The sequence below is a fragment of the Lagenorhynchus albirostris genome, chromosome 8, assembly GCF_949774975.1.
Source record: "Lagenorhynchus albirostris chromosome 8, mLagAlb1.1, whole genome shotgun sequence".
Classification (NCBI taxonomy): domain Eukaryota; kingdom Metazoa; phylum Chordata; class Mammalia; order Artiodactyla; family Delphinidae; genus Lagenorhynchus; species Lagenorhynchus albirostris.
The window spans coordinates 5,033,885-5,059,278 of record NC_083102.1 but is presented as its reverse complement, the minus strand read 5'-3'; the positions used below and the strand labels follow the sequence as shown (position 1 = coordinate 5,059,278).

Below are 25,394 nucleotides of genomic sequence, written 5' to 3'. Positions count from 1 at the left end.
AAAGCCCAAAAGAATTTTAAATCCAAAATGTGAGATAAACCGTCTTATTAAATGTTACACAAATACTTGCTTCTCCCTTTTATTCCAATCAGATGATAAATATTAAGAGACCAGGCTTATTATTTGCATCTTTCAGTATGTATTCTACGACTTAAACATCTACAACCTTAGAATCAAACTTGGTCTGTTACTGTGAATGCCCTGCAACAGCAAACCTTGGCACTGTATTTCCGTTTCCTAATCCTACATCCTAGGGGGCAGAAAAGCCACAACTCTATCCAGGTATTTTCAGGCGCAACAAATTGTATTGTATTATAGAGCAAGTATGAGGAAGGACTCTCTTGCTAACTGGTTTCTTGTAATTGTATCGATATTAATAGTTATCATATGCTAAGTACTTATTATGTACTGCTCGAAGCACTTGTTCCTCTCAACAATCTCATAAGGTCAATACTATTTTATCATCCCCACTTCAGAGGTAAGTACACTGGGGAATAAAAAGGTTAAGTAACTTGCGCCAAGTCAGACACCTGGCAAGCCTGGCTCCAGTGACCTCACTCTTAACCACTATTCTGCACCGCTGCGTTGCACGAAAGCTCATTTTTACTATGTGCAACAGTATTTTTTCTGTCGTGAAAACTGTCAATATCCTCTAACCGTTCAATACCTGACCATACAGGAAAGCTGATGAAAAATTAAAAGGCTTGCTTTAAATCACCTAGATAATAATTACTTCAAGTGGAAATAATTTATGTGAATTTTTACACAAGAAAAAATTCTATGGGAAAATATGTTGAATTCCCTGATATTTTAACAAATAAGCACTAAGGTTTTGTGTTGCTGTTTTCTTATTTATTCTCAGACTTATGTATTACTACCTGAAAACACCTGGCATCTACACCTACTTGTGCTGTGTGTATTTAAGATTACTAAAATGCTCAGGAAAATCCCGGTTTTGTTTTCCCTAACAAGGTAAATAATACGTGACACCTTCAGCTGAGGTCACCTGCAGCAGTTTGAAACACTGAGCTCATTACCTACTTGGCAGAATGCTCTCCAAGTCAGCAATTTATGGTTATACTGTGAGCACCAAAAAGACACACGTGAACAAGAGGGAAGGGGGGCTTTTGTTCCTTCAGTTTTTTAGTAAAAGCCAACTTCCAGTTTTCCAGCTGCCTCTCCTTATCCTCTTAAGCTGCTTTCCTTCAGATCCTGAGCTTCTCTGAACAAGCGACAGGGTAGTGTTCAATTGGATAGTTTCTCTTGTTGTTTTTCAATAGGTATAAAAGATTTTTTAAAAGTCAGTGACGGAATCAAGACTACAGTAATCCCTCAATGTATTTCTCCTCAACATCCAATGACACAGGTAAGAATAAGTGAAAATCAGTGGTATATGCTTCATAATGGTCAAACAAGACCTCTTTAACTCTTCTAATTAATATTCACATTTTCAACACCTTGCATGCTATCAGAGTGAGTTGAAAAATAGTTCTTCCAACGGTGATAGAAAATAGGAAAGCAGAATCTAGAACTCCTTTGAAATCCTTAATTAGTCTAAATTAAAAACCCTTATTCCAGAATTATATTATTAAATATAGAAGATGAAGAATACTGTCTTCTCTAGTCAGGAAAATTTTTTTAACTTTTCAGATGATTAACACTTTTCCAAATTAATTTTTCACCTTCAAAATGCACCAGACAACTTCAAGGACTAACAGAGTCATCCACCAATGACATGAAAAAGAGATCCTATAGTTTTTAGATTATTAACACAGACAATGAAATCTGCTGCAATTCTGCTATTTCTTCTCCATTAGTACATAATAAATTAATGTAGCTTTTCTTTTGTTCTTTTCTAAGCAACAAAATTTTACGATATGATGAACAAGTCTTTAATTACTTTATAGCCTATGTGACAAGGATTTCCCCCGTAGAAATACTGGTAATTACAACATAAAAGGAAGCAACCATAAAAAAGGGTATTAAAAATTTACCCTTAAGATCAGTCAAGTAAAATGGCAATTTAATTTCCTCCCAGTGCAGGTTTTTAAAGGCAAGCACGTTGCTTCTTCAAATACTAAAAATTTTAGATTTAAAAAGTGGCTCTGGAAACTAAACTATTTATCTAGAAAAGAAAGGTTTAATTCTTAACTTCTACGCGGACAAAACCAACCAGAAAGAAATGATATACGAATGTAAATGCAATTTTATTTACCACTTTGATGCTCCAAATGGCACTGCCAGGAAGCTGCCTGGGTTTAAAAATTTCCCGGCCTTCTGAAATGTCTGGGGACCAGGAAGGTGGGCTCACTGTATTATGGGTACTCCAAGCCCCCTAGGATATGGCAGGTGAGAAAATAGATGTATAAAACTCCGCAACATAAAAGGTCAAAGCCAGCAACTAAGGAATTTTAGAACAGCAAAAACAAATGCAGACGTATGGAAATTTAGGACAGATTGCTTCAAGGTAGTAAGGAAAATAAGCTTATCACTTACAGTGACTGTATACTTAAATGTTTGTAGCTACAATTTACATTAAATGTTTTATTCTGGTTGAAACATCAGTACAATGAACCGTATTAAAAATCAAGGTTTACATGACATCAACACTGACTCATGAACTGCAATTACGGCACCAAGATATAAATAAATGTCAATCAAACTTTAAGAATTAAAACTATAAGAAACTATTTGGGGATTATTTTCTTCTAACAACTATCACTCTACCGGAAGGGAGAAAAGAATAAACATAAAGAATGTTATGTATACTTCTCGCTATAAACCACCAAAACAGTAGGCCAAAAAAATGCAGTCAGAAACATGAGCATTCAACAGACACATTCACTTTAAAATTTGGAAAGTCAGTTTGTAACCATAAGATGCAAATACCATTATAATCCTAACATTTAATTACTCTTCCTTCAGTGACCATTAGTTGTGGGTTTTGATTTTTATTTTTATTTAGGGGACTACTACACTTGGATTATATCCAAGGAACTAATTTGAATAGTTGAAAAATGTTAAAGCAAATTGTCCTAAATTTGCAAATTAAAATGCCTGATGTATCTGATTATTTATATGAGAAACAGTACTTACTAAAATAGTTAAGATAAAACTAAAACATTTTGCTTCCAGATAACCCCATTCAGCAATAACCTGAACTAATCTGATGAAGATGCTAATAAGCAGCATAAAGAAAAACGTTTACTCCACAAAGATAACATTTTAAACACAAATGTCAAACAATACAGAACCTATTTGGAATTAGATAATTCAACAGAGCATGCTATAATTTTACCAATTAAATGATCAAAACTAAAGACAAGAAACACAGTACTTACCAGGTTTCTAGAACACTAACACACTAACAAGTAGTAGCCTATCAATCCCATTAAAATACCACCAGGGAATTTAAATAACTAGAAATAAGAACTTGCTATCCTTTGGGGAGGAGACAGTTAATGAAACAACAGTATTTCGAGAAAGACCACACAGGGAGAGGCTGGTTTCACTTTAATTAACCTACCCTCCGCTCAGCTAACAGCCATGCTGATTTCACCTGACAAATGCTTTCCCACTAACAGATCACCTTGCATCTATGTCCACACTTGTCTTCTTTCCTACTGTGTCCAGGGCCTTCTGTAACCTCTGCGCTGACAAAAGCAATTTCTCTATTGTCATTTCACTGTCAACATCTACTTACAGTTCTGCTGGGCTCTGTGCAGCACATCAGTGAATGTTTCTCTGCCCTCCTTCACTGACCCTTCTCAGCCTCCCTTTTGAGTTCTTCCTCCACTTGACCTCTAAAGCCCCACTGTTTTCCAGGGCGGAAGCCTGGACCACTCTCCTCTGTGTAGTCTTGTCCTAAATGATCTTATCTACAATGAGGGCTGTAAACACCATCTTGGATGTTGTTGTTCCCCAAATTCACATTTCTAGTTCTAACATGTTCTGAGAGCTCCAAGTTATTATGATTTTCAACTTCCTTCTTAGCACTTCCATTTTGTCGCACAAAACCTCTCCAGTTTACTACGTCTAAAATCTCTCCCTTAAACGAGTTCCAACTCACAACTTTTCCCCATCTTTAGAAATGGATTCCAGTCCGAGTCAGAGAACTGGGAGTCGTTAGACCTGTTGTTCTCTTCTCTCATCACTCTGCTCTGCCCCTTCAATCCTCTCCCTCACCACTCCTTTGATCCAAACCATCGGTAAATTCAGCACATTCTCTCTTCAAGTTCTGTCTCTGGTCATTCTGTTTCTCTGCACTCCCACAGCCGGCACCACCTCTCAGCTAGCCTGCTGCAACGGTCTACTTCTATTTATGCTTCTTCCTCACCTGCACCTCCTCAAGCCTTTCCCCACACAGCAGCCAGAGGGACTCCTAAAAAATGTAAATGTGACCAAGCAAGACTCTCCTGCCCTGTTCCAAACCCTCTGATAGCTCCGCAGTGACACTTAAAACTCAAACCTTTCTTACTGCCTCTCTTCAGTTGCATCTTGTGGCATCTCTCACTGTCGATACGCCCTAGCTACCCTGGCTTCCTTGCCATCCTTCACACACGCCGAGCTCTTCGACAGTGGGGACCTACTGACTCAGAACTACACCACCTGTCCCCTGGTTGGCGTCTCCAGAATCTTCAGGTATGGCCTTAAATACCTCCTCCTCGAAGAGGCCTTCCCGGGCACTCCAAGTGAACCATGTGTCCTTTACAACACCTTTAGCATCTGCATACTGAACACAATACGGGGTCATCTGTTCTATTGTTTATCAGTATTTAGTGGTAGAGAGTGAGAGCAAGAGGTATCTAAACCTCATTCCCTCAACGTTTCCACGCAGTGTTTTTCTCTGAGGATATCTGGCTAGTGTACATATTAAATTCCTTTTGGTAGATCGTTTAATGGTATATCAGTAGATAGTCCTTAAAGTATACCAGTAGATAGTCCTTAAAGTATACCATAAAAAGCCATATTCTAAAATAATATTTATTCATAATTTATAAGTTAGCTTTGATGCCAAAATTATATCTCATTTCAAAAAGCATTCACACTTCATATAACATGGATGAACAAAATGAAGGGCTCTATAGATTAAGAATGTTTAGATGCTATTTCAGGGATAATTAGACAACCGTTCAACTGCTATGAAAAACTTATACAATAAAAGCTTGGGTAATTACATTATAAATTTTAATAAGTATGTTATCATAAGGCATTGGAAGGTAGAGCACGTGCAATTTTATAGGAAATGAAGAAAATTATGATTACACTTAGATATTTTCACAAAGAAGAAATTACCTAATATATTCTTTAGACCTTAAAACTAAAATACTGATGTAATTATCAACTGTAGTTATAAATTACCCTTCAGATCTCAGCTTTGATCAAAAAGAATTTACACAGACCATTCAGAAGAGGTCAGATTCCCCATCTACTGTAACATGGTTTACACCGTTGGTACACTTGGTTTTACTTTACCGCACTTGTATTTATCTATTGCCACTGGAGTATAAGCTTGATGGCAGACACTCTGCTCTTTTCGTTCACTGCTATGTTAAGCCTTCTGTTCAGCACTTATTGAACGTCTACTTTTTCTACTGAGCATTTTTGCATGCATGTATTCATAAATGCATCAATAAACACTGTACTGTGATATGAAACACACTAATTCCATCAGTTGTAGCCTAGAATCTTGGACTTCTTCACCTATTAACAAATTACCAACCTATTCCATGCACTGCTACTCTTAAACTATCTACAAACTGAAAAAAAAAAGGGGGTTAAAAAACGTAACCATCAGGAGAATTTAAGTTACAAAGAGTGCTAAACAGAACCAACTTGTTCTCAAATGCCACAGAAACTTTACAAATACTATTTGGCAGAGTCTGAATTCGATTCCAACAATAATTATTACTGTTTAAAGTTGGTATTCAGTTTTCTGCTTTGAGGCCAATTTATCAACCTAGTAAAATTACAAAGCTGTTACAAGGACTGTGGGAATAGGGAAATGGGACAATAATGGCAGGTGGAGGGTAGGCTATGATGAGCAACTTTCTATTAGAAGTCAAACCCTGCTGCTGGCTGTTACATATGATCAATGTCATGATTAGGGCCCAAGAGTATCCAATTCTACTGAATCAGTTTAAAACGTGGCCAGAGAAGGTCAGGTATGTCTCCTGGGAAGATTCACACCACCAAGTCCTAAGTCCACCCTCTCCCTAACATACTGTGCAAAACCAAGATTGCTATTATTGGGTGAGTTTGATTTAGAGAAAGTGAAAACAGTGAAACGAGAGTAGAAAGGAGGACAATTAGTAAGAGAAACAGAAAACACAAGCATTTATAGTTTGTCTTTTTGGTACATACATTCGCTCATGTACATTACAGCTATTGTAGCAAACAATTCATTTTTTTATGACTTACAGAATTCTTTTAACATAAATAAGTCATATACAAAGCTGAGTTCAACATCAAACAGAACAAGAAATTTAGTCCTGAGAGTGATTTGATAAGAGATAAACTATATATGTACAGAAATAGCTGCTGCCAGCTTTAGCCCTCAGTAATTTAAGAAAGTGAATTTGGCTGGTGCTAGCAATCGTTTTAGTAATGGCTTAAAAAATGTAACAGGCACAAGAACACTAAGAGGGATGTATGATACTTCTGATCTGTATGTGTTGTAGGTTGACACCCCAAAGGCTAGACATTTTTTTAGGATGAAAACTACAGTTTCTCAATGGTTTAGAGCAGTGCTTCTTGGACTTCAGGCTGCATGGGGATCTTCTTAAAATAGACATGTTCACTCAAGTTAAGGTGGGGCCTGAGATTCAGTGTAACAAACTTCCAGGTGATGTTGATATTCCTGGTCTGCAGGTCACATTCTGAGTAGCAATGGTTTAGTCATTTCTCCCAGAAAACATGCCTAAGCCTGTAAGCCTGAGTAGAGTTTTTCCTCTTGCCCTCTCTGCTTTCCCACAGTACCCTGTGGTTTCCTCTACTGCAGCCTCTATCACACACAGAATAATTAAATAGGCAGTTTAGTTCTAAAATCTGTGCAACCACGATGCGGCACTGAACTTGAAAACCTACTGCATCCTGTATTTACTGTGGCCAGTGTTGACTTGGTCGGGCCTGCAGTTGTTTTCACTGGCACATTTCCTTAGAAATAGTTATGAGTCAATGTGATGGGTTTCAGGACCACCACTTCACAGCCAAATTTAACACATGAACACTACATCCTTCTCAAGTCTCCATTTTCACATAATATCTGCATTATCCTGCAAATCAAGAAAGAAAGCAGGGCAGCACTACCGTTTGCTATGTGTCAGGGGGTTTATAGGTGTTATCGTTAAATTCTAACAACCATCTGATGTAGTTTTATGGATGAAGAAACCAAGAGAGTTCACGTGGTAACTTGCTTGGTGTCCCACAGACAGTAATGGAAGAATAAGGCTTTGAAGTCAAACAACTGCACTATGGAAATATTCATGCTGAATTTCTATTAATCAATCTTTCCCAGAATCAATTAATTACAGTACAAATATATATAAATAATACAAAAAAGACTTCTTAAAAGTCACTTTTATAAAATGCCACACAGTATTTAGACTAGAAGGTATGTGGGAAAATCACTGTTGGCATCTACTCTACAACTTTTATTCCTCATAAAGAATAGAGAATATTTACCTATTTACTAATGAAACCTTTTTTGATAGGTTCTAAGACAAAGTATCAGTATGTAAGTTTACCTCATAGGTATGCAGGAATAGACAATTTACAACTACTAGAGTAATTTCCTTTAATGAATATCATTATGTATACATTATATACAGCAGTACTTCAAACTTCAGATTTATTTTAGTTAAAAGCTGGATATGAAATAATTTATCAAGAACAGAATCTCTCTTTATTTGGATGATATGATTCACCGATCTGCCTTTTTTAACTTTAAAAGCAAAAACCAACCAACCCCCCAAAATGCCAACAGTGCTTCTTACTAAAAGGTTTACGTCTAGAAACCAGAAATGGAAGAAAGAGAAGGGAGGGAGGCAGGGAGGGAGGGATTGCTTACTTGTAATTAATTGTTAACAAAACTATAATCCTCTACAGCTCACCACTGGAGGCCTGTTTTGCTCTCACAGGAACAGATTATGAAACTGATATGTTAATTCGAGACACTTCATTTAAAATGCTATTGCAATACACAAGTATGTTATAAAATTCTAGGGTTCTTAATAAACTACTTAAATTGATGAAAAATAAGAAATTCAGTTCACAACGTAATGGCAAAGTGGTTATAATCTAATGAAGTACTATTTTCGGAAACCTACTCTATTGAAGAAATTTCACCTTCTCTATGAGAACCTCTCAACAGATGTCAGTCTTAGAATTTATGTAAATTCCTAAGCTCTCCACATATATGATGTTAGCAACAACAACAACAACAAAAAAGGTGGAAAGGTAAAATGAAGAAAAAAATTCTTAGCATTTGAAAGTTATCAAAATATATTTAAGAGTACTTATGTTTTTCTATGAAATTTTCTTTAAATATTTAAGAATACTTCAAGAAAATGTTTCTAAGAAAACATATTTCATAGAAGATTTAACAAAAACTTTCAATATTATCATGAGAGCAATTAGTACATGAGTGTCTGAAGTAGATCACAGTCATGTGACTTCATTAAATATTTTCCCATAAAATAAGATGATACAAATAAGGTATCTTGTTCTATCCAATGCCTAGTCTCCACAAAAGCAAAGCAGTGTATCAACAAGCTTTTTGAATCACCAAGTGAAGGTTGTTTCCTATACAACTAAAACAAAACTGGGAGGTAGAACATGGCCTATAGCTGCTTGTGAGATTAGCAGCAAATTGTGAGGTAGTAATCAGACAGTAGCAGCTAAATAGAAAGGAGAATACTACCACAGTTGAAAGAGAACATAGCAGTAGTAGTAACAGTAACAAATATTAAGACACGGCTCATGTAAAATGGGATGAACTTGGAAGAAAAAAAATATATGTACATACACACTCTCACACACATACAAAAATACCCACACTATTTTGGAACATAGGTCAACAGAAAAATAATCGTAATGGCTTCTCAGTTGGAGCGGAAGTCTCTAAATAAGGAGAGACACCAGTAAAATTTAACAGGAATATTTATGATGCAATATCCTTAAAGAATGTAAATGTCTGAACCAAAATTAAATTTGAGATTCAAATTTCCATTGCTAAAGTCTTTTCAGAGCCAAAACTACACAATTAGTATATGCTATTCAAAAAAAGAAAAGGAAAATAAAAGAAAAAACTAAGGATGAAGAGAACTAGTTTGAGAAGAAAAATCTCTCTTAGTAGAATAGAAAATAAATATCAAGTAGGAGACTAATTTTCACATTAAAATAAAGTTTGATTTAACTTTTTTACTGGTGTCACAATCCCAAAATTAGACGATCAAAATATTATTATTCCTATAAAAAGTTAAACTTTAATCACTGAAAGCAATTTAAATCATGAGACTTAAAACTCCAAATTATTATTGTGACTAATGACTTTTTCACTGTTTGATATGTTGCTATTTTATGAAAAACTTCAGAAAGTAGAAATTTTGTAGAACATATAATTCTTAGCTATAGTATCTTCATTTTGCTTTGTAGTTTCACTCAAATCCCACTGAAAAAGATCTGGAACTTACCCTTACAGGGTAGGGTTCACATTCACACAACTTAGAATAATCATGGGAAGAACTCCCTTCATTTCCTGAAGATCAACAATATAATCCTAAAATTTTGTTCACAAAACCACTGAAGTAAGTCCTAACTTTAAAAAAATTCCCACGAAAAGTTAGCAATCAATAGAAAAACCAAAATGAGAAATTCCCCTGCATGAAAAATACTCTAGGTAAATTCTGATGCTTAAGCAGTTAAAAATATGTACAACGAATAATATCTAAACAAATATATGAGGGGAAAAATAAATGTTAATTACACTATACCCAAAACCTTACTTTTTTTTTTAAGTCTCTGCTGTTACTATGGCATAGAACTACAAACTTCTTTAAAGTGTTTTCTATTAGAAACTATAATCAAAGAGGTTGCACTTACATTCCAATAAGATCACTTCAAGTTTAATAAACTAGTCTTCATTAACAGTGTGTTTTTTGAAGTGGCCAAAACACATAAGTCAACATTACATCTACATTCCACCTAAACGGGAAAACCTGCCCTCCAAACCAAAGCTACACATACACTTTTTTTTACTTTATAGAATCACTCCAACATCTTTTCTATCAACATCATTAAAATCACCATACCTGTCTGGACCGAGGTCTACCAGGAGAAAATTTCCTTTTGGTAATAGCTGGTTTACCCATGCCAATTTTGGGGGTGACTGAGATGTAAGTTGTTGGCATGACGTTTCCAGCAGAAGCACTGGGAGTCGAGGGGTAACTATGCAGCATGTCGTGGGAAGGCAAGTCGGAAGAAAGTGCTGGAGAGGAAGACGCGTTTGCCTTGCTCATGCCCGCTGCCGATGAAGATGGTGACTCTGTCTCAGATGGTAATTTTACAGATTTGCTTTCTTGGCAAACACCATCTTTCACACAACTCTCAACTGCAGGAGCCACTTCGAAGTCCATAAATGCAGTAGAGGGTTCAGGATTTTCTTTCTGTTCCATTTCTTCTGGTACCCTTTCTATGGCCAACTGTTCCTTAGAACATAAAGCCGTACCTTCCCCACCGGGGGACGGGACAGTGACGGATTCAGTGTTGACTCCTGGAGGCCGGGATTCTTCTGGGGACACCGCCATGTTAGGTCCCTCCAACAAGTGCACTTCCCCCTGCTGCGCAGCGACCTGGGGGGCAAGGGCTTCAGCGCTGTCTGTCACTTCCATTTTGTTCTCATTTTGATCTGCACCGCAAGTGTGCATCACTTTAGGAGGCATTTCCATTTCTTCGCTATCAGCTTCACGAGAAATCTGATTTTCCAATTCAGGATTCATTTTATCTTGGGATGATTCTATAAAATTTCAAATATCTATTATGTTAATGTACCTATGAATTTGAAAATTTCTAACTATGATTAGGTATAAAACATTAATGTCTTACATGTCTGTAGCTCTATGGTTTAAAAATAATAGGCTTGGGTAGGAAAAAAACGTTGGCGGGGCGGGGGGGGATCCAAAACATACTTTTGCTTAAAACCATGCCTTAAGTCAGAAGGTATTCATCAAGAAAGGCAATAAGGCAATTACCAAGTTTAGTAAAGGTCAAAAGAGAGCAGGGTTTATGGATTAGAATCAGTCACCGATCAGACCAGAAAACCTACAAGAACACTACCTTAATGGGATCCCCAGAGTTTAAGGTAATTTCTGGTAAGAATATTAAAATAGAATTAATTTCTAATATAACTATTATATATGATGTTTCACAGTTTGGTCACTTACAAGAGGATTTAAAATTTTGTAGGTGAAGTTATACTCATTTTACAACTAGGAAAATGAGGCTCAGTGATATTACATGATGTGTCCAAATTAAAAAAGATTAGTCTAGAATAAAAAGAATTTTGCAATAAGCCGACACAAGATGTAACAAAGCTTCTGTAGACTCAAATAAGTAATGACCATAGAGAGAAAAGACTTATTTTGCTTAGCCATACATGCTAACACAATCAATACATTTTTTTGGATATAATTATTGTTCTTCCTCATCATCTATCACCAAAGAGACTTATCTTAGCAAATCAATAAAAAGAATTAGATATCAAAAGTATCTATAGTCACTGACTACTAAATTTTAAATCAGGGTACTAGTAAGTTAAACCTTTAACCCAATATTACTTAAGAGTAAGGTTAGAGGTCCAATTGACATGGGCCCTAAGTGGCTCTATTAAGTAAGACCACTGATGATAAAAAGCACTTATTTCAAATGCCATCAGGGTAATTTCTTACGTACATTAATAAAGACACTAATTTCCTTATTTACTATTTACCACGGTGACTGAAATTTATATATGTTCTTATATCAAAATGAAATCTCACTTCTCACTCCTGCTTTATTCAAAGACTATAGTTGAAAAGCAAAAAAACATCAAATAACAGATCTGATCATACTAAATATTTTTAAACACAAAAGTACTTCAAAAATACTTTAATATTTTAAAAGTAATAAAAAATGGACTTTTAAAACAGAAAATACATATAAATGAAGTGAACATTTTTGGTTTAAAACCGAAAGTATCACCATTTGAGTGACTCAAGTAAAACAATCTTAATGCTATATGATGCCTAAATTATGTGCTCATAATAGTAGATCAACTACCTCAAGTCTCACTGGCAAAGAGGAACGTTTGCAATACACACTCAGAACACGAGGATGTTCTTTCTCCTCTGTGCTAGGCAGGAAGGATTAAGATAAAAGTGCAAACATGCTCTATTTCTGCCTTAGAAATCCACTGCCAATGGTTTTCCAGAAGAGGATCACCTAACCACAGACTGAACTACCGTCATGTGAGTACAGCAATAGTAAACAATTCATCTCTAATTTGAAAAGTCACCTTAGCAGACTATGACTCGAATCGCATAGCAACCATAAAGGCGTTATGCTGTAAATCAATCAAATTAGACGATATGAACACGTTGCCTACCAGCAATGAGAAGTCCACGCATGCCATGACTTTCCGGTGGATCACTCCTCTGCTGCTCTCCAGTATGGATGTGAGCTGCTGTGAATAACACACTTATGGAATCTCCAGCAAGGAGTCCAAACTCCTCTAACACTGCCTTCTCAACAGTAATTTGGGTAAGATATTTATCCTTCTGCCAAATTCCAATTTCAAATATAAGCATAAAACATCCTGTTACTATTCATTTGTTAAGTAGGATATGGAAATGAAACTGGATATGGAAGGAATCTGATTAGGTACTATAAGATTATTGTATAGTTTTGTCTTATTTTTCTTCGCTTTATATCTTTATGAAGTATAATTTTTAATGAGAGTTGTTAAATATAAAATTAACCTCAAAATATCTCAAGGGCTTTTTATGTACACATTCAACCTATATAACACAGTATCACATACAATCCCACAGACTTTGAGGTGAGACCAAGATTAAATTTAATAAGTAGTTTTCCCCAAACCTGGTCTCTCATTAATTCCAGATCCTCAAGTACAATAATAGCTATTATCAATAATGCAAAAAGCTTAACTGAAATATCATTGAAATAACCCTCAACAGGACTGCTTACATGATCTAAAACAATGAATTTTTCATTATCTCAGCATGAAACATCTCACAATCAGCAACAGCTCTAGTTAGTAATTACAAAGATAACTAAAGAAAGAAATTGCTTTTTAATGAAAATCACTTGATCCCTAAACAAAGTATATATTTATGAGTATAGTCTAGATTACAGCTGAACTATCAATACAATATATACATGCCCTTTCCCCGATTAATTTCTCAGTTTATTTTATTTAAAAAGGCTCCTCTCTAAATAACTTCGTACATGACTATGTCTCAGCTTATTTTTATCTAGGGTACTAAAGTTGCAGATGTTCACATATTCACTCTACACACGCATTTTCTTCAGAGAACAGACTGTCCATCACCAAAAACACCCTTACCATCTGGAACAATCCCAGGCGCGGGCTGCTGGCCACCGACGTCTTTATTAGCCGCGTGCTCCAGAAGTACCATGTGGTCCTCAGGGCCTTCAACTTCCATTTCATTGTTACAATCTTAACAGAAAATTATTTATTCTTTAGCTCAGAATGAGTTCTTCTGTTTTTGTTAACTAAGTCAACAACTATCACCTTGTTCTAATGGGGGTAAATTATCCCTGAAAATGCCATAAATTCTTCTTCAGATTTTTCTATTTTGAACCAAATATATATTTACATTTTTCCAATATGGAAAATATAATGAATTAAAAAGTAACTGGAATTTTATTATTTTGAAAGGATACTGCACAACTGTATACTGATGGCATACTAGAAACAAAATGTTAGTAACCAAGGTGTGTCTACTTAACCCCCTTGCAGATGATAAAATAGAACTTTTACAGACTTTGCCATTCATACTGATGAAAATGAAAAACGATCTGATTAGCAGGTCTGTTCCCTTTATGATCTAAGAATCTTGTTATTATGTTTATAACACAATGGTGTACTAATAAAACTACATGAACAAAATTTAATAAAACTAAAATTTGTTTGGAGTAAAATAACCCAGAGTATGAAGTGCAAACTAGGTCATAGAGCCAAACAGTAAGGAACTTCCACTGTTGGCCCAAAAAACACAATTGTAGGCGCGTACGATAGTCCTGGAATTCAAATATTGGGTGAACAGTTGTAAAGAGGCTAGGTTAGATGTTAACCATCAGATTCAGAGATGACCAAGATCACAGGTACAGAAGCTAAAAATAAGATGGGATCTGATACACAGGATTCCCTCATTGTTACTAAAGTAATATACTGCTGACTGGCTGGCACAGCATCCTAAAACACAAAAACTCTCAATTTACCTGTAGTGAGTTCAGCCATCTCCACTTCATCACCTGGCTGTAATGGATCCATCTCAGCTAAGTGTTTGCAATACATACAGATGTACTCTTCTTTGAGCTGAGAATCCAGTTCATGATCTGTCGGTTTGTCACATTCTAAGTGAACCCATCTGTGATGATAAATATATTTAAATAAAATTTTCTAATTTAAAGTCAAATTAATATTTAGGGAAAAGAAAGATAATTGCTGAAAAACTGGATATAGGAAGGGGTAAGGATGGAAGAAGAGGTAATAGGGGTTAGCAATTGAAGGTTCTAGAAAAGAAGCTGTCATTTTTGGATGTCATCACAGGTGTTGACCTTTTTTAAACACATTTTAAACTATTAACTCTTTACTTTTCCCTCTTAATGCTTGTTTCTGGTCTTGTCTTATTTTTTGCCCACTTACATCGTTATGCCTTTCAGACTCATAAAAACATACTTTAATTCCATCTATAATGGCACTCAGTATTGAAAGGATTACTGGAATGACAAAAGTTTGGATCTCAAAATACATGGCAGAGCAGATGATCACATGGACAGAAGAACTGACAAACAAATGGAATAACTATATCTTCTTACCTTTTGCACATATTACAATGAAGCATGTCTTTCTGCAATTCTGGATGGTAGCACTTCCCACAGAAAGGACATAAGTTATCCTGCTGTTGGTAACAACTGTCACATACCAGGCAATTGTGGTGCCACTGAGAACTAGATCGTGTGCCACACTCGACACATATTCTGCAATTCTAAACACCAGGAAAAATGAAAACAGAAACAGTTTGTTATGCATTTGTACTGCAGTTCTGGTGTAAACCTTTTTAAAAAATCAGTGAAACATTTGTAGATTATATATTAAGCTTTAATTTTTATGACACTAATTTAGGGTGTACGTTTTTGAAAAAGAGGTTTGTTTTGAACATCTGATGAGATATCACTCAATTTACACTGAAACCTCCTGGAAAGTGTAAATAGTGGATAGAGACATCCAAGAAAACATAAATAGGGAAGGAAGAAAACCAAGAACGTAGCAATCCAAACTTCAAAAAAAGAAACACATTCCAGAATCAGGAAGTAGCTCGTGTTGAGTAAGCCTACTCAACTCACTACTCTGAAAGCAAAATGGTCCTGCTAGGGAATTCTGTTTGTTTATGGGTAGCTCAGAAACTAAAAACAAGAATTCACACTAAGGAAATACAACCCACTCCAAATGATTAGGTGTCTGAAATGGTGAAAATAACCACTCAACATCAATATCCAATTATGGCTTCTCATATTCTCAGAACAGAGAGGCACTACCGTTAGCCAAGTAGAACTGCTGATGTGCAAGGCCTGGCAGAGGCCAGCCAAACCTTCTGTGCCTCTGAGCTAGGCTGCCTTAAAATCCTGGGCACAAGGCTGACAAATTGTGGGACTCTCATTACCCACCCACCCCCAACTTGGCAATCTAAAGCACCAATAAAAAAGGAACTTTATCTTTTTGAGCTGCTGGTATCTTTTGATACAAAAGAGATGCTCACTGAAAAAGAGAAACTAGCATGAACCACAGATCTGCTAAAGTCTTACAGATTTAAAATGGAGGTACTCGTAAATACTGATGACAAATCCTAAGTAAAATGTTAGCAAACAGACTCCAATAGCAAATCAAGAAAAACCATAAACCATGTCCAAGAGGAGTTTACACAAAAATGCAAGTATGGTTAAATATTAGAAAACCTATTAATAAAATCTAACATATTATTAGGTCTGAGGAGAGAAGATAAATTATTTCACTAGATGCTGAAAAGACCTTTGGAAAAAAATTAAAATCCATTCCTAATAAAAAAAACTTCCGAGAAAATTAAAATGGGTAGGTATTTCCTTAATGTGACATACACACATACCTCAATTCTAAAGCCAGCATTTTATTTAATTGGGGAACCCCAGAGGCAGTCCCACTAAGGTCAGAAACAAAGCAAGGATGCCTACTATCTCCACTACTATTTAACATGGTTCTGAACCAATGTAAACACTAAAACAAATGAAAACAGAAGCGAAATAGGAAAAGAAAAAGTAAAACTATTTGTAGATGACAAGACGGCATACTTGGAAAATCCTAGAGAATGTATCACAAATTTAATAAAAGAATTTAACGAAGTAGCAGGATATAAAATTAGCAATGAAAATTCAATAGAATTCACATACACAAATAATAACCAGTTAAAAGATATAATGAATGGGAAAATCCCATTTATAACATCAACAAAATAGAGAAAACTTTTAAGAATAAACTTAAGAAATGTCCAAAACCTATACAAAGAAAATTAGAAAACATTCCTAGAAGACACTAAACTAGACTTGAACAAATGCAAAGACATACCTTGTTCTTCGTTAGGATGTCCTAACATCAAGATTTCACTATCAATGAATAAATTTAAAGTGACCTGATAAAAATTCCAGTGAGGTTTTTCACAGAGCCTAAGGTTCATATGGAAAAATAAACGACAAAACAGCTAGGAAAAATGTGAAATAGAAAAGATCTGACAGGGGACCACAGCTACCAGATACTGCAAAGCCTCTATAATTAAAACGGTACGGCATTGGCTCATGAAGATAGAAAGACAGAGCAATGGAACAGACAAGAAATTCCAGAAATAAACCCAACTAAATCTAAAACTCTAGTCTGGAATCTCAAGTCACTGAGGCAAAGACTGTCTTTTTAGTGAATGGATTTTGGACAACTGGATAGCCAACTGGGAAAAGATAACTCATACCATATAGAAGCATCAACTAAAAATGGATTAGAGAGCTAAATGTAAAAAATAACATAAAAACTAGAAGAAAACATGAACTCTCCTATAGCCTCAGTATAGGAAAAGGCTTTCTAATTTTAACTCAAAAATCCAAAAGCAATAGAAGACTGATAAATCTGACTATATAAAAATAAACTTTTGCATGGCAAAAAATAACACAGGCAAAGCTAAAAGGCAAACAACAAACTGGAAGAAAAGATGTGCACCGTATAATGCAGCTGAAGGCCTTATATCCCGACTATACAAGGAGCTCTTAGACTGTGGGGTCATCAAAATCTTCAAGAGTAACAGGCAACACACAAGAACAGACAACTCGCAAAAAGGGGTAAAAAAACGACCCCTAAACACAGGAAAAAATGACCAGCTTCACTCAAAAGAGAAAAGAAAATTAGACTACACTGAGATAACATTTTTCACTCATAAGACAGGCAAAAATCAAAAGCTGAACATGACAGCCTGTTGGCAAGGATGTAGAAAAGAAGTTCTCTCATGCATGAGTGGTGGCAAAAGGAAGAGCCACAAGTCCCATGAAAGGGAATTTGACGATACCTAACAAAATTACATACGCATTTACCCCCCTGAGCCAGTAATCCTACTACTAGAAATTTATTCTAGAGATTCGCTCCCAGCAATTCAAAAACCCATATGCACAAAGTTATTGACTACAGAATCACTTCTAATGTAAAATATTGGAAACTACCTAAATATTCAAGCATAGGACATTGGCTGAAAAACTATGGTTCAAATAAACAGAAGAAAGAAAGAGAGAGAGAAAGAGAGAGAGGAAGAAAGGGAGAAAGAGAACGAAAGAGAGAGAAAGGAAGGAAGCAAGGAAGGAAGGGAGGAGGAGGAATGAGGAAGATCTCTATGAACTGATATGAAGTGACTGCCAGATTTTAAGTTAAAAAAAAAGCAACATACAAAAGAGCACATATGCTACCTTCAGTGTAGAAAAGGGAAACAAAAATATATTTGCTTATCATTACAAAAAAATACAGGAAGGATGAATCAGAAATTTTTGAAAGCGTGTTAATATCCTATGTATTTTTAAAAATTAAATCAATAAGAAAAGAATGGGGAATTTTTAAAAAACCAAAATCTTCAAGGATAACAGGCAAAACACAAGGATTCTTACTATATGAGAATGGATATGTAAGAATGTGAGAAGGCAAAGAACTCAGCAGGAGGGATCAGAATTGGAGGTATTGGTGTAAATTCATTATTTATAAACGATGTACATGTGTGAGTATACGCATACTTATGTATTTGTAGATATGCATATGTGTAAATGTATACACATGCATGTATTTACTGCCTCATATGCTGAAAGGACAAAGAAGCAAACACCCCCAGAGCAATGGGCACACCTAGCACCCAATCTTCACTAAAGGAACTTGGCCTATTTATAGAAAAGAGGACAGATTCCAGGGCTAGGGCAGGGAGGTGTAAGATGATTTTGGAGTATCTTGTTATGCCCAAATGTAATGAAGTGCTTAATGGTGAGGGCATGCCACAAAGACACAGGAGCCAGCGTGAAAAGGATATCAAAGGCAAAACTGGACAATTTGAGCACAAAACAAATTAGGTACAGTAATAAATTATCAATAATAACAAGAATTCATGAGTCAATACTGACAAGATATACATAATTTTAACATGTGAAAGAAGGGAGGGTTCTTGCATACAACAGAATGCAGGGGGCTGACTGGTAAATGTGAAGTTAGAAAAGCATCGTTTTACAAACAACAGGTAAAAACTGCATCAGGCATTGGTTCCTATAATCTTGGAGAAAATTCTGAGGAGCAACAAGATATTCGCACGGTGTTAAAGTGTCTCCTCACGTACTGCTTTATTAGATAGGAGAGAAAGAAAACAGTGGAGAAACTTTACAGCAGCTTGACCAGATGATCAGAATTCACACCACCTGTGAGGGAGAGCGAACCATCAGGTGCACCCAGCTGAAAGCCTGAGAAGAGCACAGCACCACTTACGCAATATTCTGCCCAAGAATGAATAACTCTCTCTATAATCATGAGGAAATATCAGACAAAGACAAAATAAGGAAAGTTCTATTTGTGATTTAAAGAAAACAAAACAAACAAACAAAAACCAGGTATGTGAGGAAAAACTCTATTATTCAAAACTGTCAATATCAAAAAAGACAAAGAAGGGCTAAAGAAATTTTCCAGATTCAAGGACTCAAAAGAAACATGGCAACTAAATGGAATACTTGATCCGAGACTATCCTGGAACCTACACAGGAGGAGGGAAATGCTATATGGGATCAAGTGACAAACTGAAATATGGATGGTAGATTAGATATATTGATGTAAATGTATGGGGTGATAATACTGCTGTGATTACGTAAGAATATCCCTATTATTAGGAAATACACATTTAAGTATTTAGGGGTAAAGGGAACACAGTGTGTATAACTTACCCTCAAAATGGTTCAGGGCAAAAAAATATACATGGGGCAGGGAGGAAGGAGAAAGGGCATGGATGACAATACTGAAATCCTAACAACAGGTGAATCTACGTAAATGGCACATGGGTATTATTTTTATTTTTCCAACTTTTAAAGTTTGAAATTATTTCCACATAAAGCCTTTTAAAACACATCATATACCCACACATCAGCATTCTTGAAAGAGAAACAGAGAAAAGAAACCTACGGGACAATGACTGGTATATAACGAAGTTCCTAAAAAGATCACCCTCACTTCAGTGCAAGCAGCCTCGCCAGACTGACACCGTTCCTGGGAAGGCACACCTATCTGCCTCTGCACCTCCAGCCCCCACCACAGTGTTTGCATTTGACTAAAGACTATAAAGAACTATGAAAGAATTTAACAGTAGAGAAAGAGTATCATTCTTCAAACTGAAAAGAAGATAAGCATTCCTATGAGAAACTCCATGAGAATTGAGCACTTACTTTAGGCATTATGCTGAGCACTTTACAGGCATCATCTCGCTAAATCCAACACCCCTGTGAGGTTAAGTACTATTAACTACATGATGAAACACAGCTTACAGAAGTCAAATAATTTGCCAAAGATCCTGTATTTAGTAACTGGAAAACCTGAGATTTGACTCCACAGCTTAATCTTTTTAATCACTTTATAATACCTCCATAGAACAGAATAAAACACACACACTATCCATTCGTATTCTCAGCAGTATTATAAATAATTCTGTCACGTGAAAGAGAATAGCAGACTATTACAGAAAGCAAATTAGTAAGGGCAGAACAAAAAGAAGCCAGAGAACAACCTTGAGAAATAAACTAGGAATTCTGAACACATTTTCCAAAATAATGAAAACCACAACAAAGAAAATAATGAATTAAAGCAGGAAACAAAATCACCTAGATGTTACTAAAGATTATTAAGGAGAATGTAAAGAAAGTAAATATTTTTTAAAAAGATGAATTTAACCAACACTTCCCTAGACCTTTCCACGGGCCTAAAGGGAGAATGACAATAGTCAGTATGTTCCAGAGAACACTAATTAGTGTAGAACCAACATCCTGGAAGCAAATCCAAATAACTGAACAAAAATAAAGATCTCATGGCCTTCAAGCAGAAAACCAATTAACTAATTAAACTAAAAACAAAACAAATTTCTTCTATAATTCCATAAACTGGGAAAAAAACGGAAAAAAAGTATCCAGAGTAAAAAAAAAAAAGTTGTAATGCAAAACTGTACCAAACCAAGTTCTTCTGGTAGTTTGAAGGCAACAATCTCTTTCAGGTTTGCAAGATTCCAGAATATTTACAATTCTTTTATAGAAGGGCATAACCAAGTCTCCAAAAGACTGGGGGTGAGATGAGGTTGGAATTTACAGAGAAGATCCCTCCCTCCCCAAAGAAAAAGTCTATAGTTTGGGTCAACTTAAGACAGAGAGGAGGGAGAAAACTTCTGATTTCTTCATTTTCAATGGCAGGGGGGGGGGCACTTTTAATATTTTCAACATTTATAACTTAATATTCTGAATTACAAATTACTGCAGGGAATAAAAGGAACTGAAAAACAGAAAGGAAATTAAAAGAACAGGTTTGTTTTAAAATAGCCAAGCATTTCAATTACATCCATTAGTCTAAATACTTGACTATTAAACCTTTCAAAAGGTACAGTTAAAATGACACAGAAGGATGCAAAATGAAAAGATCACATTCAACTGGTTAAACTAAAACCCCACTCAGCCATATTTGTCAGGCAAAGCAAAATATCTGGTCCCCCTCTCCCCTTGCAAAAAAAAAAAAGGCATTACACAATATAAAGAGAATAGTTTTACACTGATAAAAAGCACAATACATCAATATTAGCCTGATCTACTTGCTAAATAACCAGCACAAGTTCAAATGCAAGAAGAAATTGATATGAGAAATTACAGGAGCCGATTTTATCTACGCCATAATACACTGTTGAATCAGTCAAAAAAATATGGAAAAAGAACTTCATCTAATTAAATGAAATTAATAAACACAAATACTACAGCTTTAAAGTCAGTAAGTCAAGCATCCAAATATATGTCAGAAAGAAAACTACGCTAGTTAAATTATCTGATTCAATACGATTAAAGCAGACACTAATGTGTTTAAGCACAACCTAAAAAAAGATAAAATTAAGTCAAATGTGAACAGATATACACTTACCAATACAACAAATATGAGTGCAGCCAAAGCTATAATCAAAGGTAAATTTATAGTCTTAAATATCCTTTTTTCCTTAGGAAAGTGAAGAAAACGAATTACGAATTCAACTTCCTATTTCAAAAAAGTAAAAGAGGCGCGGTAGCGGAGATAAAAGTAATAAACATACAAATCCGTCCGACGGCAGCTTTTTCTTTAGACCAAGAACCAAGCCAAGAGAGAACGCGCGGAAGCACCCAGTCCGGCCGCCGGGCAGAAACTGCTCACGGGACCCTCCTCAGACCCCAGGCTGCTCCCTCCCGGGCGACCTCACCGGAGAAGAGTTGCCCCGAGGCGCTCAGTTCCCGTGGAGAAGGCCCCGCCCCTCCAGGCCCCACCCCCGGGCCGAGGCGGGACAGAACTCGCCGCCCTCTGCCCCACGCCCTAGAACCAGGTGACGCGCCGCCAGTTCCAGGTGTCGAGGCTCTGGGGGTGGGGGTGGGGCGCAGGGGTAAGGCTCCCCCGGCGCCTCCTCCTACCCCCTCACCAACACCCCATCCCTGGGGACCTGCCAGCAAGACCGCTCCCCTTTCCAGGACCCTCCGAGGAGGGCAAGCACCACCACCGCCCACCCCTCCACCGGCCAGCGCCTCCCTCCCGCAGGCTGCTCCCGGAAGAAGCCTCGGGCTGGCGCCTCCTGGAAGCCTGCGAGCCCAGCTGCGGAGGGGAGCCTCGGCCTCCACCGACCATCTCCGCCACCCGACCCCTCCTGAAGGCCGCCCCACTAGCAGGGGAAGATGCCGAGACCACGACAAACACGAGCTCAAAGAGAAGGGCAAAGGTAACAGGATCGCGTTTCTGTGACAAAGGGACTAGAATGTGAGGATGCAGGGAGACCACAAGTGTATTCTTGGTCTGTATGTTTTCTGAGAACTTGAACTATTTCATAGAAATGCTAACTTTAAAAAATATAGGGAATTCCCTGGCACTCCGGTGGTTAGGGTTCAATCCCTCGTGGGAGAACTAAGATCCCGCAAGCCAAAAAAAATAAAATAAAAATTGTTTTAATTAATATAAAATGTAACTGAATTTAGCATTTGTGTTTATTATTATGTTAGCCCCAAGTGCTGTCAAAGACGTGTGAAAGATACAAGATTTTCCACAGCAGAACCGTGGTAAAAAGAATGAGACGCGTGGACCGCACAAGGGATTCGCTCCGCAGTGGCGAGCAGCATCCACAGAGCAAGGAGGTTCTTCATACACATCACCTGACAACAGAAACTGCAAACAGCATACCCTTAACTTATAAACTTCTGTATTTTAGAAATAATTGGATCGATACCCCATTTATTACAGATTTCAACTGTGCCCATACGGTGCACCTGTGAACCAAAAGGTTTCTAGAGTTTTTGAGTGGTACTTCATTATATCTGATGTTCACAAGAATTGCTGGTTGGCACTTTGAGGTATGATTACTCTGAACCAGTAAACACAGTCCTGGCTTTATCAAACTATTTCTGTACAAATACAAAAGGCATTCTTTGTATGAACATTATTAAAGACAAAGAATACCTTTCTATTAAAACATGTCTTGGCAATTTACTTTAAAAGCAAAATTATTCGTTAGATTGGGGAGGGGGATTGGGATCGACATATATACACTGATATGTATAAAATGGATAACTAATACGAACCTGCTGTATAAGAAAATAAATAAAATAGAATTCAAAAAAAATTATTTGTTAGATTAAATTATTTATTTTCTAAGTTAAGACAGTGTAATTACCATACATTAAAGAAGTTTATGCCTAGCTTCATGTCTATTCTGTGAAATTAAGATTATAATAATAACTAAAAAAAATAAAACTCAGCCTGGGGGTTCTGTAGAGATGGCCCATGGATCTAGAGTCTTTAGTTTCCTAGGATCCAAATCCTAATACAGATGAAAATTAGATTAAGAAATATTCCTTAATTAGTCTAGGGACAAAAGCACTGTTAATTAAGTATAGTATGATAGCACAGGGAGCATAATATATTGGATAAAACATTACAATGTAAGACAGGAAACCTGAATTTTAGTCTCTGTTCTGCCTCTGCAAATTAGTAAACCTCGGCAATTCACTTAATCACTAGTCCCTCACCAGTTCTTAATCTAGAATTTATTAGTTTACCTGTATAGATTTCAAAGGAAGCAAATTAACTACTTTTATGACTGACTCATTCTAGAGAACATTCAAAGAAAAGTCACAGTAAATATTGTTTGTAAACATCTTCCTAACAGGAAAAAAAAATTAGTTTTATTCAGTCAGTTGGGAATTGAAGGTAAAACTTGAGTTATTCTTACCTTCTACTTTCACTTTAAGAATTTAAATATTTTGTGCTTCCAAGGACAGACAATTCTAAAATTTGCTGTTGTTTACCTGGTACTATACTAACTCTGCCCAGTAGGTTGAGGTGTCAGCCAACCTACAGGGTTTAGAGATGCAGGCAACAGAGCCTCAATAAATTCCTCAGGAAGTTTAGAGAGGCCAGAATGGAATACCTCAAGGTCACAAAGATGCAAATACCAAAATAGATGGAAAGGGGGAGAAACACTGACTAAAAGAATACCCAGAAAAAATTTAAAATAGCTGAAAATACATCTTAAAAGCATCCCACCAAGCAGAAAGACTGATATCTTAAGTAATAAAAAAGAAGTGGAAAAATGTCTACAGATCCTAACTCTCAAAACCCCAAAGAAACTTCACACAGCATCCAAAAAACCAGATATCTAAGTCAGTAAGCACTTACTAAAGCTACCATGGGGAAGGAACAATATACATATACATACGCATATATGATATGATTCCAAATATTTAATACAAGTTTATACATAAATACATACACACATATAAAATCAAGGTAAAATCATCTAAAAGCCAATCTGATCAAAATGTTATCTGCTTTATTTCTGGATTTTAAATTAATAGATTTTAAAAATACATCTGTTTCAGTGTCCGCCTATAAGGATACTACCTATTTCATAGAGTTTCAAAGATTAAAGATGAATCACTAAAACACAATTTCTAAGCCATGAAGCACCATACACTTGTTAGTTAACAGGTTCATAGCAGCATTTTTTATAACAGCCTAAAATTGTCAGCAACCCAAATGTTCACCAACAGGTGATTCAATAAACAAATTGTGGTACTTCAACTATTAAGCAATAAAAAGAAATCACTACTGGCATGTGCAACAATATGCGTGACTCTCAAAATATTTATGTTGACTTTAAACCACCACCCCCTGCAAAAAAGAAAAGGGTATATACTATCCGACATCACTTATATAAAGTTCTAGAAAATGCAAACTAATCTATGGTGAGAGAAAGCAGATTGCCTGGAAGACAGAAGGGAGTACGGCAGTGAACAGTCAGAAAGGAGGAAAT

The 25,394-nt window shown here is 36.3% G+C and overlaps 1 protein-coding gene across 1 annotated transcript in view; it reads right to left on the bottom strand.

Annotated features, from left to right (window-relative positions):
- The window catches only part of KMT2C (lysine methyltransferase 2C), a 294,229-nt gene that overhangs the window by 97,242 nt on the left and 171,593 nt on the right, over window positions 1-25,394 (bottom strand). Inside the window, exons 11-16 of the mRNA XM_060156306.1 lie at window positions 15,121-15,290; window positions 14,521-14,669; window positions 13,622-13,735; window positions 12,641-12,718; window positions 10,311-11,014; window positions 2,216-2,335 (exon numbers count right to left, since the gene is read on the bottom strand). Of these exons, the coding sequence (XP_060012289.1) occupies window positions 2,216-2,335; window positions 10,311-11,014; window positions 12,641-12,718; window positions 13,622-13,735; window positions 14,521-14,669; window positions 15,121-15,290 (1,335 nt within the window). The remainder of the gene's footprint in view (window positions 1-2,215; window positions 2,336-10,310; window positions 11,015-12,640; window positions 12,719-13,621; window positions 13,736-14,520; window positions 14,670-15,120; window positions 15,291-25,394) is intronic.